The sequence below is a fragment of the Oncorhynchus mykiss genome, chromosome 15 (assembly GCF_057628025.1).
Source record: "Oncorhynchus mykiss isolate SJ-2025 chromosome 15, ASM5762802v1, whole genome shotgun sequence".
NCBI classification, from domain to species: Eukaryota; Metazoa; Chordata; class Actinopteri; order Salmoniformes; family Salmonidae; genus Oncorhynchus; species Oncorhynchus mykiss.
The window spans coordinates 61,315,137-61,331,078 of NC_143036.1; the positions used below are offsets into that span (position 1 = coordinate 61,315,137).

Below are 15,942 nucleotides of genomic sequence, written 5' to 3' on the forward strand. Positions count from 1 at the left end.
ATATTAGTAGGCCTGATTACCAACAATGACGAGACAGCCTACAGGGAGAAGGTGAGGACCCTAGGAGTGTGGTGCCAGAAATAGAACCTCTCACGCTCACTCTTCAGTACTGCAACATATTGGACAATGGGTTCACCCTCCTCTTGGTTCCGTTTGTGAAACCTGAATCTCTCTAGGATTAGAAGTGGCTTGGGGCAAAAATGTCCTTCCAAGGTTTTCACAATGTCCACAAATGACTGGTCACCTGCTTTCTCAGGCTGGACCAGGCTACTTAGCAGGTTAAACGTTTTAGCTCCCATCACACTAAGGAATGTTGGCACTTTCGTCTTTAATGCCATTAGTTGTCACAAGAAAATCAAAAACGCTTAATGTAAGCATTTTTTCCACTGTTTCCTCAAAATGACCAAGTGCTCCAATTAGTATTGGAGTCAGGTGAGTTAGCTGTGGCTGGGGCAAAACTGTGACACCAATCAGGCCCTCGAGGAACTGCCCACCCCTGAGTTAGAGGCATTTTAGCACCCTTCCATCTTGGTTTTCACGTTCGCTAGTAAAATAATTAGACTAGTTTACTTTCTCTTCCTGTTTTCACTCTTTATTTACAGTTTAGTCCTTTAGGTTCTTCTACTTGACAGAGTTTGATTAAGCTGCCGCGGGTTGAACCAAGAGTTAGAACTAAAGGCAACGTTGGAGCAATAGAATTGGAGAACAGGGAAAGATCAGATGAACATGCAGCCAAAGAACGAGAATATGCAGCCAGACCACAACAAGAAGAACGTACGCATGCCATTCAGTTAAAAGAGATGGAGCTGGGAGCGCGACAAAGAGAGATAGATCTGGAAGCACTCCGAATCCAGTCAGGCCAACAGAGTTTGATCTTGGTCAGAACAGCCAGCTTGTACCGCATTTCAACGAAAACATCAATGAATATATTATTCTGTTTTGAGCGGATTGCCACATCCCTAAAATGGCCGCAAGATTTTTGGTCACTGCTCCTCGGAGGATTTAAAGACTCTCATACTTCGAGAGGAATTTCCTCCACTTCAGTGCCCACCTGGTCTGCACAAGTATGCATGTTTGATTACCTCATTATAGCCTAGTTTTTCATTGTTGATATATTTTTCAAGACAAAAGACTATGATGTTACAAGGTAAATATTCATGGGCCAGAGGCAAATATACGTGACTGTGCTCACCTTTAATGGGAATATTAAAGATGACTAAAGTTCATATAAAAATTCATAAAAAATAAAGGTGAAATAAATATGTGACTTGTTTCAGGAAACTAGGCGTATGTCACAGGTCACAACTTCACAGGAGAGGCATTTGAATGTAAAATAAATGTTTTTTTTTAATCAAAATGCATTTTTGGCAGAAATGCCTTCTGGAACATGTGAACTTTCATGTGCCTAAATAACAGACTTGTATTACATCTGTAAATACAAATAAAATCATTAAATTACGAGCCTAGTTGGTTCAGCCACGGAAAAAAAGCAGGAACCTTCTCGCTGGCCAGGATTGGCTGAGATAATGGTTATGTCAAGAGAGTTCGAATTGGTCTGCCATGTAGCACTCTTCTTATGTCTAGAATGAGCTGCTCAGTATTTGTAGGTAATCCTTTCTAACGTGCATTTTTTTTTAAAGATAGCGCTCCACTTTCTGGAGGACTGGGTTTTGAAATCAGTGGAATGCCCGGTGGAAGCCGAATATGATAGCTAAGGAGATGGAGAAACCTCAGGCATTTGATTGCAAATGCAGGGGGAATCGAGAAGAGAACAGATGGCTGTTGTATAAATCACCTGTCACCAGCTGTCTCCGGATTATATCTTAAAACTAAGGGCGGACATGGCATCCATGACAGAAAGGGAGAAGTGTTCCATGTAAGAGAGTTGAGCTAACTACATTTTCAGATATTATACGTTTAAAATTTTGCCATGAAGTCATTTTCATTGCAAGTTAAAGCGTACTGTGAACTAGCTAGCTAATGTAGGCTGGTTAGCTCACTAGCTAACATCACTTGTATGATTAGTGTAGTAATATTATTCGTTTCTCCTATCCATTTGCATTGCTAGTTATAGCCTAATGTTAGCTAGCGAGCTAACATTGAACCTAGTTGGTTAACGTTTAAATACCTGTAGAGTCATGCAGGGTGTAACATGAGTTGGGATCATCGTTCATTGCTTAGCTAACTAGCTAGCTACATGGCTAAACAAAATAATCCACTATCCAAGTAACCATTTCACTGTACCATTTACACCTTCTGTATCCTGTGCATGTGACAAATGAACGTTGATTTTATTTGGTATAGTGTGGGTGTTTATCAGATATGGTAATGCGAAGAACAACATGACCTGCACCAAAGTCAAATTAGGATATAACATTAGGCCAACAAGATAGTGCCTAAATTCTAAAATTCTCTAGCATAGGTATTCCCAAACTGGGATACATGCAATGCCGTCGGGGGTACGCCAAATAAAAATGTGATTCACATTTTTGTTTATAAATGTACTTTTATTTACAGTTTTCTTCACATTTTTACAGTTCATTTATATTCTCAAATGCGGCTATACATTTGGGTGAGGTTGTTGTCTCGCCTGAGTAGCCTCGTTTCACTGCCAAAAAAGCGATAATATTGAAATGGAAGGAGTATCAGACCACTGCAAATCTACCAAGACCTGGCCGTCCCTCTAAACTTTCAGCTCATACAAGGAGAAGACTGATCAGAGATGCAGCCAAGAGGCCCATGATCACTCTGGATGAACTGCAGAGATCTACAGCTGAGGTGGGAGACTCTGTCCATAGGACAACAATCAGTCATATATTGCACAAATCTGGCCTTTATGGAAGAGTGGCAAGAAGAAAGCCATTTCTTAAAGATATCCATAAAAAGTGTCGTTTCAAGTTTGCCACAAGCCACCTGGGAGACACACCAAACATATGGAAGAAGGTGCTCTGGTCAGATGAAACCAAAATGGAACTTTTTGGCAACAATGCAAAACGTTATGTTTGGCGTATAACATTAGGCCAACAAGATAGTGCCTAAATTCTAAAATTCTCTAGCATAGGTATTCCCAAACTGGGATACATGCAATGCCGTCGGGGGTACGCCAAATAAAAATGTGATTCATATTTTTGTTTATAAATGTACTTTTATTTACAGTTTTCTTCACATTTTTACAGTTCATTTATATTCTCAAATGCGGCTATACATTTGGGTGAGGTTGTTGTCTCGCCTGAGTAGCCTCGTTTCACTGCCAAAAATAAAATGTAACCATTTTGTGTTCAGTGAAATAACAACACAATGTCAAATTTAGGTAGCCTAGTCAAATAATTAACATCCAATCACATTAACCGTTACTCTCTCGCGAGAATTCCACTAACAGTCCATATGTAGCCAAACGTAGCTGCTGCTCATGTTGGTATCTGATGGCACAAAAGCCATGACAAGGAGACACAGTGGAGTGGTAATGCCTGACAGTTTGAAAGACATTTTGGACACGAGAGTGAAAATGGTTAACTTAAAGCAAGGCCCCTGAACTCTCATGTATTTTCTGCACTATACAATGATATGGGAAGCGACCATGTAACACTTTTACAACATACATAGTGCGCTGGTTATCAAGGGACAAAGTATTGACACCTTTTTTTAAATTGAGAGACGAGCTTAAAGTTTTCTTTACTGACCATCATATTCACTTGTCTGACCGCTTGCATGATGACGAGTTTCCGACTGGCCTATCTGGGTGATGTTTTTTCTCACCTGAATCTAGGATTACAGGGACTCTCTGCAACTATATTCAATGTGCGGGACAAAATTGAGGCTATGATTAAGAAGTCGGAGCTCTTCTCTGTCTGCTTTAACAAGGACTACACACAGGTCTTTCAATAATTGTATAATTGTGTGTGTGCAAATGAACACAAGATTACGGACAATGTCAAATGTGATTTAGCGAAGCACCGTGAGTGAGTTGGGTGCATAATTACGCAGGTACTTTCCCGAAACGGATGACACAAACAACTGGATTCGTTATCCCTTTCATGCCCTGCCTCCAGTCCACTTTACCGATATCTGAACAAGAGAGCCTCATCGAAATTGCAAAAAGTGGTTCTGTGAAAATGTAATTTAATCAGAAGCCACTGCCAGATTTCTGGATTGGGTTGCGCTCAGAGTATTCTGCCTTAGCAAATCGCGCTCTTAAGAAACTGATGCACTTTGCAACCACATACCTTATGTGAGAGTGGGTTCTCAGCCCTCACTATCATGACAAATTAAATACGGGCACAGACTGTGTGTGGTAAATGATTTAAGACAGACTCTCTCCAATACAACCCAACATTTCAGAGTTATGTGCATCCTTTCAAGCACACACTTCTCATTAACCTGTGGTGAGTTATTCACCATTTTTGATGAACAAATAAGGTTTTATATGTAAGATGGTTAAATAAAGCACAAAATTATTGATTTTTATTATATTATTATTTGTGCTCTGGTCCTATAAGAGCTCTTTTTCACTTCATACGAGCCGGGTTGTGACAAAAACTTACACTCATTCTTATGTTTAATAAATGTATCATGTAGTGTGTTTGGCAGGCTTACAATGATGGCAAACAACAATATTTGAGAGTGCGCTGGCTATGGGGCCAGAGGCAGTACGCAGCTGGAGGTTGAATGTTTGAAGGGGTACGGAACTATAAAAAGTTTGGGAACCACTGCTCTAGTAGAATGCCCGGCTTTTGCTTTGTCACACTCACAACCATAAGCTATTTTCTGTAATTAGCTCGCCATTAACTTAAATAATGATCTTGTTGTGAGTTTCCTGTAATAATGAATGACAACTGTATACAGACATGTTGATAGACGTAGTATGAACCAGCCTTTAGTCTTGAAATCTCTGGTTGTTTAGTACACGACTGTATTCACTGTTTAGCACTTGGCCTCACATGTGAATCCTTAAAGAGATGGGTGGGGCTGATGCTTAAGAGGGTGTGAAAGATGTTGAATGGGTGCAGACAGAAGAGCTCTCCAGTAGGTGTAACAAAACATTCCACGACCATTTTCTCAAAACTGGGGTTACAAGTTGATCAACTTTCAAAGCAGAATTACTTTTCCATTGTTTCTCAACTTGTGTGTATGATATACCATTTTCTAGCTCCAAGTCTACTTTTATCTAATGTAAAAAACACAATTTCACATTTTGCTACATAAGACCGAATCGAGCTGGTCGGTCACATATTTAATTTAGAGTTTGTTGTCATACATGTGAATTCCAGTGTTCTGATTGTAACACTTGGGTTGATGGTCACTAGACTAGAGGCTGAATGTTATGGATTAAACTCGTAACTGCTGATATGGTTGACGGCAGACTGGAGGTACAAGGACAGAAGATACACTGATTATTATTGTATGAAACATTGTGATTCTGTAGCAGCTGACAAAGTCACTGCCTTTTGACATCCTACAAGCCTCTTGGGCTGGTATTTACAGATGTTGCATCCTGATTAGGATACAAAGGTGTTTCCAGCGAAGGCCAGTTAGACATGTTCTCTGCTTCTGTGCTGGAGGTCTTTCTCTGTTTAGTAAAACAAATAGATTTTTGATTGAATATCTGCAACTGCTCTTCTCTTTTCTTCACTTGGAACTTTCTATGACATCACCCCTCCCTCCTTTCAGGCGAGCCTGGATCTCAGTGAGAGAGGACGCAAATCCTGTCTGTATCCCCAGGCTGTGGCGCTCACACGCAGAGGGACGATGAGAATAAGCTGGGTTCGAGGGCTGGCTTCTTTGCTGGCCTTGGGCACTGGAATACTCTACATCACATCCATTAAGCGGGAGGTTCATTCTCATGGGGAAAGACTGCAGAGGGCCCATCAGAATGACTCGGTCAGGGGTCAGGACATGCTCAAGAGGCTGGAGAAGATGGAGGCTCACATCGAGAAGCTGGGTGGGTATCAATCTCCTAAATCTAAAAGTGCTGTGAAAAAGTATTGCCCCCCTTTCAGATATTTTCTATTTTGCATTTTTTGATACTGAATATTATCAGATCTTCAACCAAAACCTAATATTAGCTAAAGGGAACCTGAGTTTACAAATAATTTAAAAAAATGGACACTTGTTTTATTTACTTAATTAAGTTAAATTGCATAACTTAAAGTTCTAAAACCAAGAAATCAAATTATAATATACGTCTTCCGTCTCCTTTGAATTGAATAACATAAATAAAATGCTCAACTATTACTCTTCACTCTTAGTCTCTATCCAACAATGACACCAAGATTCTCAACACACATACTACAGGCTGCCACTGTTAAACACTTTAATTGAGAACCAATTTGAGTCTAGCATGAGCCGACATCTAGAGTTGATCCCCCAAAAAGTTATTTCACAGGTCACATGGATGATTGTGAAAGGGAAAATGTATCTTTGAAAGTAAAGATACATTTTTTTATAAAAATGTGTTTTTTGGCAGAAATGCCTCCTGGAATGTGAACATTCATGTGCGTTAATAACAGACTTGTATTCCATTCCTAAGACATTTAAATTACGAGACTAGTTGGTTTAACCATGGAAAAAGACAGAAACTTTCCTGCTAGCCATTATTGGCTGAGATAATGAATGGGCTGGACATTCCGGGAGGTGAATTTGGATTGGTCTGCCATGTAGCATGCTTCTGTCTATAACATAAACTGCTCAGTATGTGTTGATAGTCCTTTCTACCGCGCTGTTTTTGAAAGATGCAACGTTAGCCATAGAGAACTACAAAAGTTTTGCTGCTTTTCTCAACAACATTGATGCCCTGAATTTAGCAGGCGCTATCGACAGATCACTTGGAAAAAGTGATGGGCTATTTTCTGCACATGCCACAGTCAATATGAAACGAAATGACTTGCCACAATGCTGGCCAAATAAAATGTAGCTACAATCAAACTGGAGTTAAATGGTTCCAGTCTGCCGTGAAGCGTTCATCCATGTATATGAGTAAAAGTCATGCTACATTTTCAGATATTCTAATTTTCTAATTTTGTCAAAGTTGTTTTCATTGCAAGTTAAAGCATACAGCTAGCTAGCGAATGTTAGCTTGCTGGATCGCTAGCTAACATTATGTGTGTGATCTGTGTTGAAATATTATTCAAATCAGAAATCCATTTGCATTGCTAGTTATAGCCTAATATTAGCTATCTAACATTGAACCTAGTTATTAGCTTTAGCTACCTCCAGGTTCATACTACAGGTACAACAATGTTTGTATAGGTAGTAACATGAGTTGGGATTATCCGGTTCATTGTTTAGCTAGCTTCTTTGGGGTAGGCAAAAACCTGAGAGAAAATCCAACCAGGAAGTGGGAAATCTGAGGTTTGTTGTTTTTTTTGAAGATACAGGGTGAAATAAGTTATGTTTCACTTCCCAAGGCTTTCACTAGATGTCAACAGTATTTAGAACCTGTTTTGAGGATTCTAATCTAAAGGAGGGGCTCATAAGGGCTCTTTGAGTGAGTGGTCTGGCAGAGTGCCACAGCCTCGGTCTGGCGCGCTCATGTGAAAGGTAGCTACGTTCCACTTCATTTGTACAGACAAAGGATTTGTCCGGTTGGAACATTAATTAAGTTTTATGTTAAAAACATCCTAAAGATTGATTCCATACTTAGTTTGACATGTAGGGTTAGGGTTTTTGAACTTTTCGTCCGATGTTCGGCGCGACCTGAATGTGCTTTTGGATTTGTTTACCAAATGCCCTAACAAAAGAAGATATTTGGACATAACTGATGGACACTATCGAACAAATTAAACATTTATGGTGGAACTGGGATTCATGGGAGTGCATTATGATGAAGATCATCAAAGGTAAGTGAATATTTCAAATGCTATTTCTGAGTAAATTTGACAACCCAATATGGCGGCGGGTATCTTTTTGGCTGCTTTGTTGTCTAAAGGCTGTACTCAGATTATTGCATGGTTTGCTTTCTCCGTAAAGTTTTTTTGAAATCTGACACAGCGGTTGCAAACCAGTTAAGCATTAGGGGGCGCTATTAACATTTTTGGATGAAAAACGTTCCCGTTTTAAACAAGATATTTTGTCACGAAAAGATGCTCATCTATGCATAGAATTGACAGCTTTGAATAGAAAACACTCTGACGTTTCCAAAACTGCAAAGATATTGTCTGTGAGTGCAACAGAACTGATGTTACAGGCGAAACTCAGATAAAAATCCAACCAGGAAGTGCCACATTTTTTGAAACCGCCTCATGCCAATGATTCCTTATATGGCTGTGAATGAGCTACGAATGAGCTTACGTTTTCCACGTATTCCCCAAGGTGTCTACAGCATTGCAACGTCTTTTTACGCATTTCCATTGAAGAATAGCCGTAAGGGGCCATATATAGCAAGTGGTCACATGGTGTCTCCCGCAGAAAATCTTGCGTAAAATACTGAGGTGGCCATTTTTCCAATCGCTTCTTATGAGAAACCAACTGCCTCGACGGATATATTATCGAATATATATGTTAAAAACACCTTGAGGATGGATCCTAAACAACGTTTGCCGTGTTTCTGTCGATATTATGGAGCAAAGTTTGAAAAAAGTTTGGCGTTGTAGAGGTAGCATTTTCCGGTCGATTTCTTAGCCAAGCATGATGAACAAACGGGAGCTATTTCGCCTACAAAAATAATATTTTTTGAAAAAAGGAACATTTGCTATCTAACTGGGAGTCTCCTGAGTGAAAGCATCAGAAGTTATTCAAAGGTAAATGATTTATTTGTTTGCTTTTCTTATTTTCGTGAAAATGTTGCCTGCTGCCAGCAGAGCCTAGCATAGCATTATGCCATGATAAACTTACACAAATGCTTGTCTAGCGTTGGCTGTAACGCATATTTAGAAAATCTGTGATGACAGTGTTGTTAACAAAAGGCTAAGCTTGTGTTTGAATATATTTAATTCATTTCATTTGCGATTTTCATGAATAGGAACATTTTCTAGGGGTATTTATGTTCGCTGCGTTATGCTAATTCATTTGAGGCTATGATTACGATCCCGGATCCGGGATTGCTCGTCGCAAGAGGTTAAGGACAAGTTTATCTAAAGTTCCATGTATAATAGTCGTATCTTTATCAATGTTAATTATGAGTATTTCTGTAAATTGATGTGGCTCTCTGCAATATCACCGCATGTTTCACAACTACAGTTGTGATGGATCGGTCGGGCTCGGTGTCGACTATAAAGGGTCCAGGCCAATTGGCAAAAGAGGTATTGTAGCCCAAGAGTTAGCTGGTATACATTCGTCGGCTAGCCGGGAGATGGGCCTAGCTCAAGGCTAGCTCAAGGCTATCTGGTTTTTGCTTCAGGACAGAAGCGTTAGCCAGCAATAGCCACTCGGTTGCAGCTGTGATGGTCCAGTGTAATGGTCCAGAGCTTGCGGATAGAATCCAGTGACGTGGTAGAGAAAAGCAGTCTGATATGCTTCAATATGCTCTGGGTTGATATCGCGCTGTGCAGACTGGCAGGTATTGACCGAGCTAAAGCTGGCTGGCGTCCGAGCTAAAGGTGAAGACCGCTACCAGTGGCTAACAATGACTACTAGCTTGTGGCTAGTTAGGTGGCTAGCTGCTGATGGAGGTTCCAGTTAAAAAGTATAAAAATAGCAGATCAGTACCACATTGGGGGAGGCGGGTTGCAGGAAAGTATATTTAGTTCTTAGATGGAATGTGAGATTAAAATATATATGAGAAAAAAAAACTAGAAAGACTTTATACATGGGACAAGACAAACACACGTTCGACTGCTACGCCATCTAGGATTTAACAAGATGTCTAAACATTTTTACATGTCTAAACAAAAGACTCCACTTCGCCATATGATTGCATGACCCATCAAGATATCCAGGTGATTACAGCCATCTATTGTATTTCATGAACATGTGTACTGTACATGTCTAGACAATAGTGACCCATCCACTTAGCTAGATGTTGCTGGGAGGTGGCTATAGCATTTCCTTCACATGACCCATCAATTTAGTATGTAAGAGTAATCTAAAAATTACGAAAATGTATAACATATTTTTATCTAGACACTTTTTTTGTGTTTACCAGAGACTTGACCTGCACCATGAACAACATGACCTGCACCAAAATTAGATTAGGATATAGGCCAAGGACTAGATGAAGTGTATTTTTAGAGTTTTTCACTGTTGTAGGCTACTACTTTTAGTATTGAAATCTTTGGTTGTTTACTAAACTACTTACTCCGTTTAGCATGTCTTCACATTAGAATCCTTAAAGAGACGGGTGAGGCTAAGGCTTAAGAGGGTGTGAACATTCCTGAATAGGTGTTGGCAAAGAAGAGTTGTCTAGTAGATGTACAAGGGCCATTTTCTACCAAGTTGATCAACTTTCAATGCAGAATTACTGTCGCACTGTTCCTCAACTGCAGTGTATGAAATACCATTTTCTAGCTCCGAGTCTCTACTTTTATCTCATGTAAAAAACACACTAAAACATTTTACAACATAAAACTGAATTGAGGCTGTCGGTCACATTTGGTCTCAATTAAATAAAGGCTTTAAATAAACAAATAAAGGATTAGATAAAAACCAATCAAATATGGCCAAAAATCATTTTAGAATGTTCTTTAATCCTGCATACTGTTGTTTGATGTACAAAATGTGTTACATTTAGATCTAACAACTTCTGTGTGCCAAACAGCTACTTCAAGGTAATCCTCCAAGGCAGAACAAACCTTATTAATCAACTTTTTAAAAATCAAATGAAAACAGTAGTTATGTAAATTAGGTCATAATCTGTGTGTATCAAAAGGAGTGACTTTAATTGATTCTGGCAGCCTTAAACAATCTGAAATACACAGCAACAACCAATTAATGACAGTTTGATGAGCAGCTGTTTTGTGTCCACAGTGAAGTCAGTCAACAACGGGATCAGTCTGAAAGAGGGGCAGGCTGTGAAGGCTACCGAGGTCAAGAAGGAGAGGAAGGTGGTGAAGAAGTTGTACCCCAACTCAGCTCTGTTTACAACCTGGGGTGATGAGCTCTCAGAGGAGGAGCAAAAAGAGGCAGAAGGGTTGTTTCAGATGTATGGATACAACGCCTTCCTGAGTGACAGACTACCCCTGAACAGGGAAATCCCTGATACTCGCAATCCTAAGTAAATCCTTTTCCTCATCTCTCTGCCACCTCTGCACAAAAAATGAAGGATAACTCAAGACTTCTGAATTATAATCAGTCTGTTCCATTGCGCTCATCCGAGGTCAATTCCATCTCCAGCCCTTTTAATGCAATTTGACGAATGACACTGAAATGGATTAACTTTAAGAGTGAAACAGCAGCTTTGGTGAAGTGACTGAATGATATGAGGTGGACCAAATGTTTTTGTTGTGTCTGTCAGGTGTGCTAATCACCAGTACCCCCATGACCTGCCCACCATCAGCGTGGTGTTGATCTACTTGGACGAGGCCCTGTCAATCATCAAGAGAGCTGTCCGCAGCATCATAGACAAGACCCCCCAACACCTACTCAAAGACATCATACTGGTGGATGACCACAGCTCCAATGGTTCGCCCTAATTTGTCTATGCTCTCTGCTCTTTGTTTATGCTCTCTAGAAACATTTGAAAGTATATTTGAACTCAAGTGTGGCTTTCAACTTTTGTTGTGTACCAATGATTTGCAAGTGTCTGCTTTCCCAGAGGACCTAAAGGAGAAGTTGGATGTCTATATCAGCTTCATCGATGAAGAGCGTCCGGGCCTGTTGAAGAGAGTGAGACACCTGGAGCAGCTCGGTCTCACACAGGCCCGCCTCTCAGGGTGGAGGGAAGCTGAAGGAGACGTGGTGGCCATCTTGGATGCCCACATAGAAGTCCACGTGGAATGGTAGTCTGAATGGTTTATATTATAAAGACAATCAGTGATATTTTTTTGTCTCCTTTAACGCAATGTTTTCACTCTGTGTTTCTGTGAACAGGGCGGAGCCTCTGTTAGCTCGGATAAAGGAGGACCGCACGTTGGTGTTGACACCGGTGTTTGACAAAGTCCATTTCGATGACTTGACAGTCACACGTTATTGGCCGAGTGCAAACGCCTTTGACTGGGCCCTGTGGTGTATGTACGAGTCCTTCAGACCTGAGTGGTATGCCTTACAAGACGAGACACAGCCAGGAAAGTGAGTTGTTTGTGATTTCATTAACGAAGGAATGTCCTGTTTCACAAGTCTGTTTGAATAGGCGAAAAGGAAACCACAGCTTTGGGAGGAAAATCTTACCTAATATTTACACCTGTATTGTTATTTTGTGTTATCTATTCATTAAAATGAATGTCACATCTCCCATTTTAGAAATGACCATGATTTGTTGTGTATGTTTGTCAGGAGCCCCTCCATTATGGGCATACTAGTGGTTGATCGCCTGTTCTTTGGGGAAATTGGTGCTCTGGATGGTGGTATGAAGATCTATGGAGGTGAAAATGTTGAACTGGGCATCCGGGTAAGCCCCTCTGCTACAGTTTATGAATGAATGTTGGAAATCAAAGCAGACTTGTGTTTGCTTTCTGTTCTTGAGTCGTTCAGTTTGAACAAACAAATCTACGTCCAACATCCAGACACTTCAGTCCATATCTATAAACTCGTACTTGTCTCTTGGTGTTTGGTGTGTCTAGGTGTGGCTGTGTGGTGGAAGTGTCGAGGTCATACCTTGTTCTAAAATAGCCCACATCGAAAGGGCCCATAAACCCTATCTCCCAGACCTGAGCATTACAATGAAGAGGAATGCTCTGAGAGTGGCTGAGGTCTGGATGGATGAATACAAACATAATGTCAACATCGCCTGGAACCTCCCACTGAAGGTACTGTACACAACAAACCATTCAAAAAGTAGGTTTTTTTCAGCTGCTCCTATGGAGTAACAATCATCGCTGTTATGCATGCTTTGTGCTTGAAAATAAGTAGACTAGACAGTCAATATTATAAAAATATTATATTACTCAATGCCATAATAAAGATCATAGGATCTATGTAAAATGATGGTGGTAAGCCATCATCAAGGATTGCTCACACAGCCTGTGATTCTGTATTAGGAATCTTCCTCTTTCTCACCACAGGATCATGGCATAGACATTGGGGATGTTTCAGAGAGGAAGAAGTTGAGAAAGAGTCTGAACTGCAAACCCTTCCAGTGGTATCTGGACAATGTGTATCCAATGTTAGACCCCCTGGGTGACTTGCTTGGTTATGGAGCTGTGAGTGATGCTAAAATGTTACTGTTGTTTTGGAATTATTTCCTCACCAAGTGTGTTTGGTGCATATAATTATTTTTTCAATTGGATGCAGGGTCATAATTCCAACTCATTATCAGGATAGGAATTTGCACTTTTATAATTGTTTAATCTGTATCCATTAAATCAACAGCTGGTCAATGACCTGAAGACGGATCTCTGTATAGATCAAGGCCCAGTTCCGGGGAACACACCTATTTTATATGGATGTCATTATTTTAGTCCACAGGTTTGTAGAATTATTGCTTAGTATTTTAGAATGTAGCCAATTGTATAATATGGTCCATCCCATAGCAGAGCCGGGATTCAACCCATACCACAATGCAAAGTACTGTCAATACCACAGACACAGAAAAGCCTAAATATCTATCCTCTCTGTCCAGAACTGTTATTATCGAGCCAGCGGGGAGATCTACATTGGAGGCATCAAGTCTCACAAGTACAACAGTAATCGCTGTCTGATGGACATTGGCACTCAAACCCCAGGACTGTATGAGTGCAAGGAGGCCAAGCAGAAGGGATTCCACATGCTCTGGGAATTTCAACAGGTAAGCACTCCAACATGAAATAGGGAAATTGATGCTTATAAACTGTTGGAAACATGGGAGATGTCTTTGACTTTAGTGTGATATTGTACAGTAGAATGTTTGCTGTGTTTTACAGGGAAAAGCCATCCAGAACAGACAGACAAAGAGATGTCTGGAGATTGCCCCAGGGGAGGACACTTTCTACCAGCTCATCATTCAGGAGTGCAGTGGGCAACACTGGAAAATACGGAATTTGATAAAAGACTTCTGATACACTGAGATAGTTAGGCCGACTGTACCAGAGACAATGCAGCGGGGCTGTAGGAGTTATCCTGCGATTATAAGCAAGTGGGAAGTTGGTATTTACCACAAACGATTGGTAAAAATCCAGGCCGACTGTACCAGAGACAATACAGCAGGACTATAGGAGTTGTGCCGCAAACATAAACGAGTGGGAAAGTGGGACTTACCACATACGATTCGTAAAATCCACTTGAACACCCATCCAACTCGTCTATCATCCCTGAGATTCAACATCTCCCAGATGCTGAGCTCTGACGTCACCTACTAAGGAAATTACCTTTTTAACGGCATTATCAGCGTCCATCCACTCAAATGCAACAACAAAACATTATTTACACTAAGTTTTTGAACACTATCATTTTTGTACAATCATGATAGCTGTACTTACAGTTTATGGTTGACGCAGCCTGTTGGCCATTAGCCAATCTGAGTTTCTCAACAAGTTGAAAGCACGTGAATGCATTCCACTGATATTTATGACTTCCCAACTGGTAATTACCACCTTCCCACTTCTTTATGAACATAGCATTATCATGACGCTTTGAAAAGCCAATCAGTGGTCAGCAGTGAGATGACTGTGTGATCTTAGTGAGCTGTTGGTTGAACATAGCTTCATGGGGACAGATTTACATTTTTTTCACAGAATGTGGAATTCTGTTGAGCTGTATTGTCCTTGGTCCTGAATGTAATTGCAAAGAAATAATAAATATGATTCCTGTATTTACGCTCATTTGTGGTTTATTGATTCACTGTAGATTTTCAACAAAGAGGGTCATAGAATATTTTTCTGCATTGACATTATATAGAGCTGAGTTGACATCAGTGTAGTTTTGAAGAAGACCCGTCCTCGACTGCTCAGGGATTTCTCTATGAGTTCTCTCTCTCTTACAGCTTCGGTGGCAGGGAGTTATACAGCGCATTCGGAAAGTATTCAGACCGCTTTACTTTTCTCACATTGTTACGTTACAGCCTTAATCTAAAAAGTCCTGGCTCTGGCTGGGCCACTCAAAGACATTCAGAGACTTGTCCTGGAGGGGAAGCCGTGACAAGCTGTCAGCATTGGCATGCGCTTCAGGCCTTCCTTTACCTAATGTCATAGCTGTGAGCACTCAGCTTGCTGCCAGAGTGCGGACAAAAGGTCAGGGGACGATGTTTTGTCAGCAAGGTGAACCTCCATCCGAACAGGTAGGTGTGGAATTTTTGATCCTGAAGATAATATCCAACGTTTCTTTCTCAATCTGCGGGTATGTCAGTCCTTGAAATGCAGGCAATGGGCTTATCTTCTCCTGCAGGTGTGGAGTGACACGACGGCCCCAACTTCATATGGGGAAGTGTCACAGGCCAGTTGTCACAGGCCATAAAAGACAGCCACACAAAGTTGATACTGTGAGATTTCAAAACGTTTAAAACTATGACTAGAGAGAGACTGTCAATGAATACAGCAAAGAGCTGCTGGTTTAATGAGTGAGTTCATGTTCAAGTTCTTACTCAACACTGTCGACACTGTATTCAACACTTTTATAAGACAGAAAATGATAAAAGCACATAGATGTAGCTATGCTACGGGTAAATAAATTAAACAAGCTCCAGTAATCTTTTTGAGTGTGACCTGTATTACTTTATTGTATTGTAATATATTAAATGGACAGGAATTACACACCTTGTTCAAACCATGATAAGGTGCAGCACATGCGGCCTACAAAGTTACACGTATAGGCTAGCTAATTTGATAAAAATGTTTCAGAATATTTCCCCTAATGTTATTAGCCTACCTCCTCTTTCTCTCTCTAGCGTTGCTCCATTCCTTCCGCTCTTTCAACAGTTAAATGAAATAAGTTGTGTTGTCC

General features: G+C 40.5%; 1 protein-coding gene across 2 annotated transcripts; it reads left to right on the plus strand.

Moving 5' to 3' along the window:
- The first annotated feature begins 1,759 nt into the window (after positions 1–1,759).
- LOC110514203 (putative polypeptide N-acetylgalactosaminyltransferase 8) lies at positions 1,760–14,815 on the plus strand. 2 transcript variants are annotated; one of them, XM_036944782.2, is made up of 12 exons: positions 1,760–1,876; positions 5,668–5,938; positions 10,900–11,146; positions 11,387–11,553; positions 11,687–11,870; positions 11,962–12,159; positions 12,364–12,478; positions 12,651–12,836; positions 13,092–13,229; positions 13,399–13,494; positions 13,649–13,813; positions 13,929–14,815. In XM_036944782.2, exons 2-12 carry the CDS (start codon positions 5,746–5,748, stop codon positions 14,061–14,063), a joined length of 1,824 nt encoding a protein of 607 aa, XP_036800677.2. In that variant the 5' UTR covers positions 1,760–1,876; positions 5,668–5,745; the 3' UTR covers positions 14,064–14,815. The 2 variants fall into 2 exon arrangements, with proteins under 2 accessions (XP_036800677.2, XP_090056711.1); XM_090200585.1 differs by lacking the exon at positions 1,760–1,876 and having other exon boundaries at positions 5,342–5,938; positions 11,962–12,126.
- Positions 14,816–15,942: the final 1,127 nt, after the last annotated feature.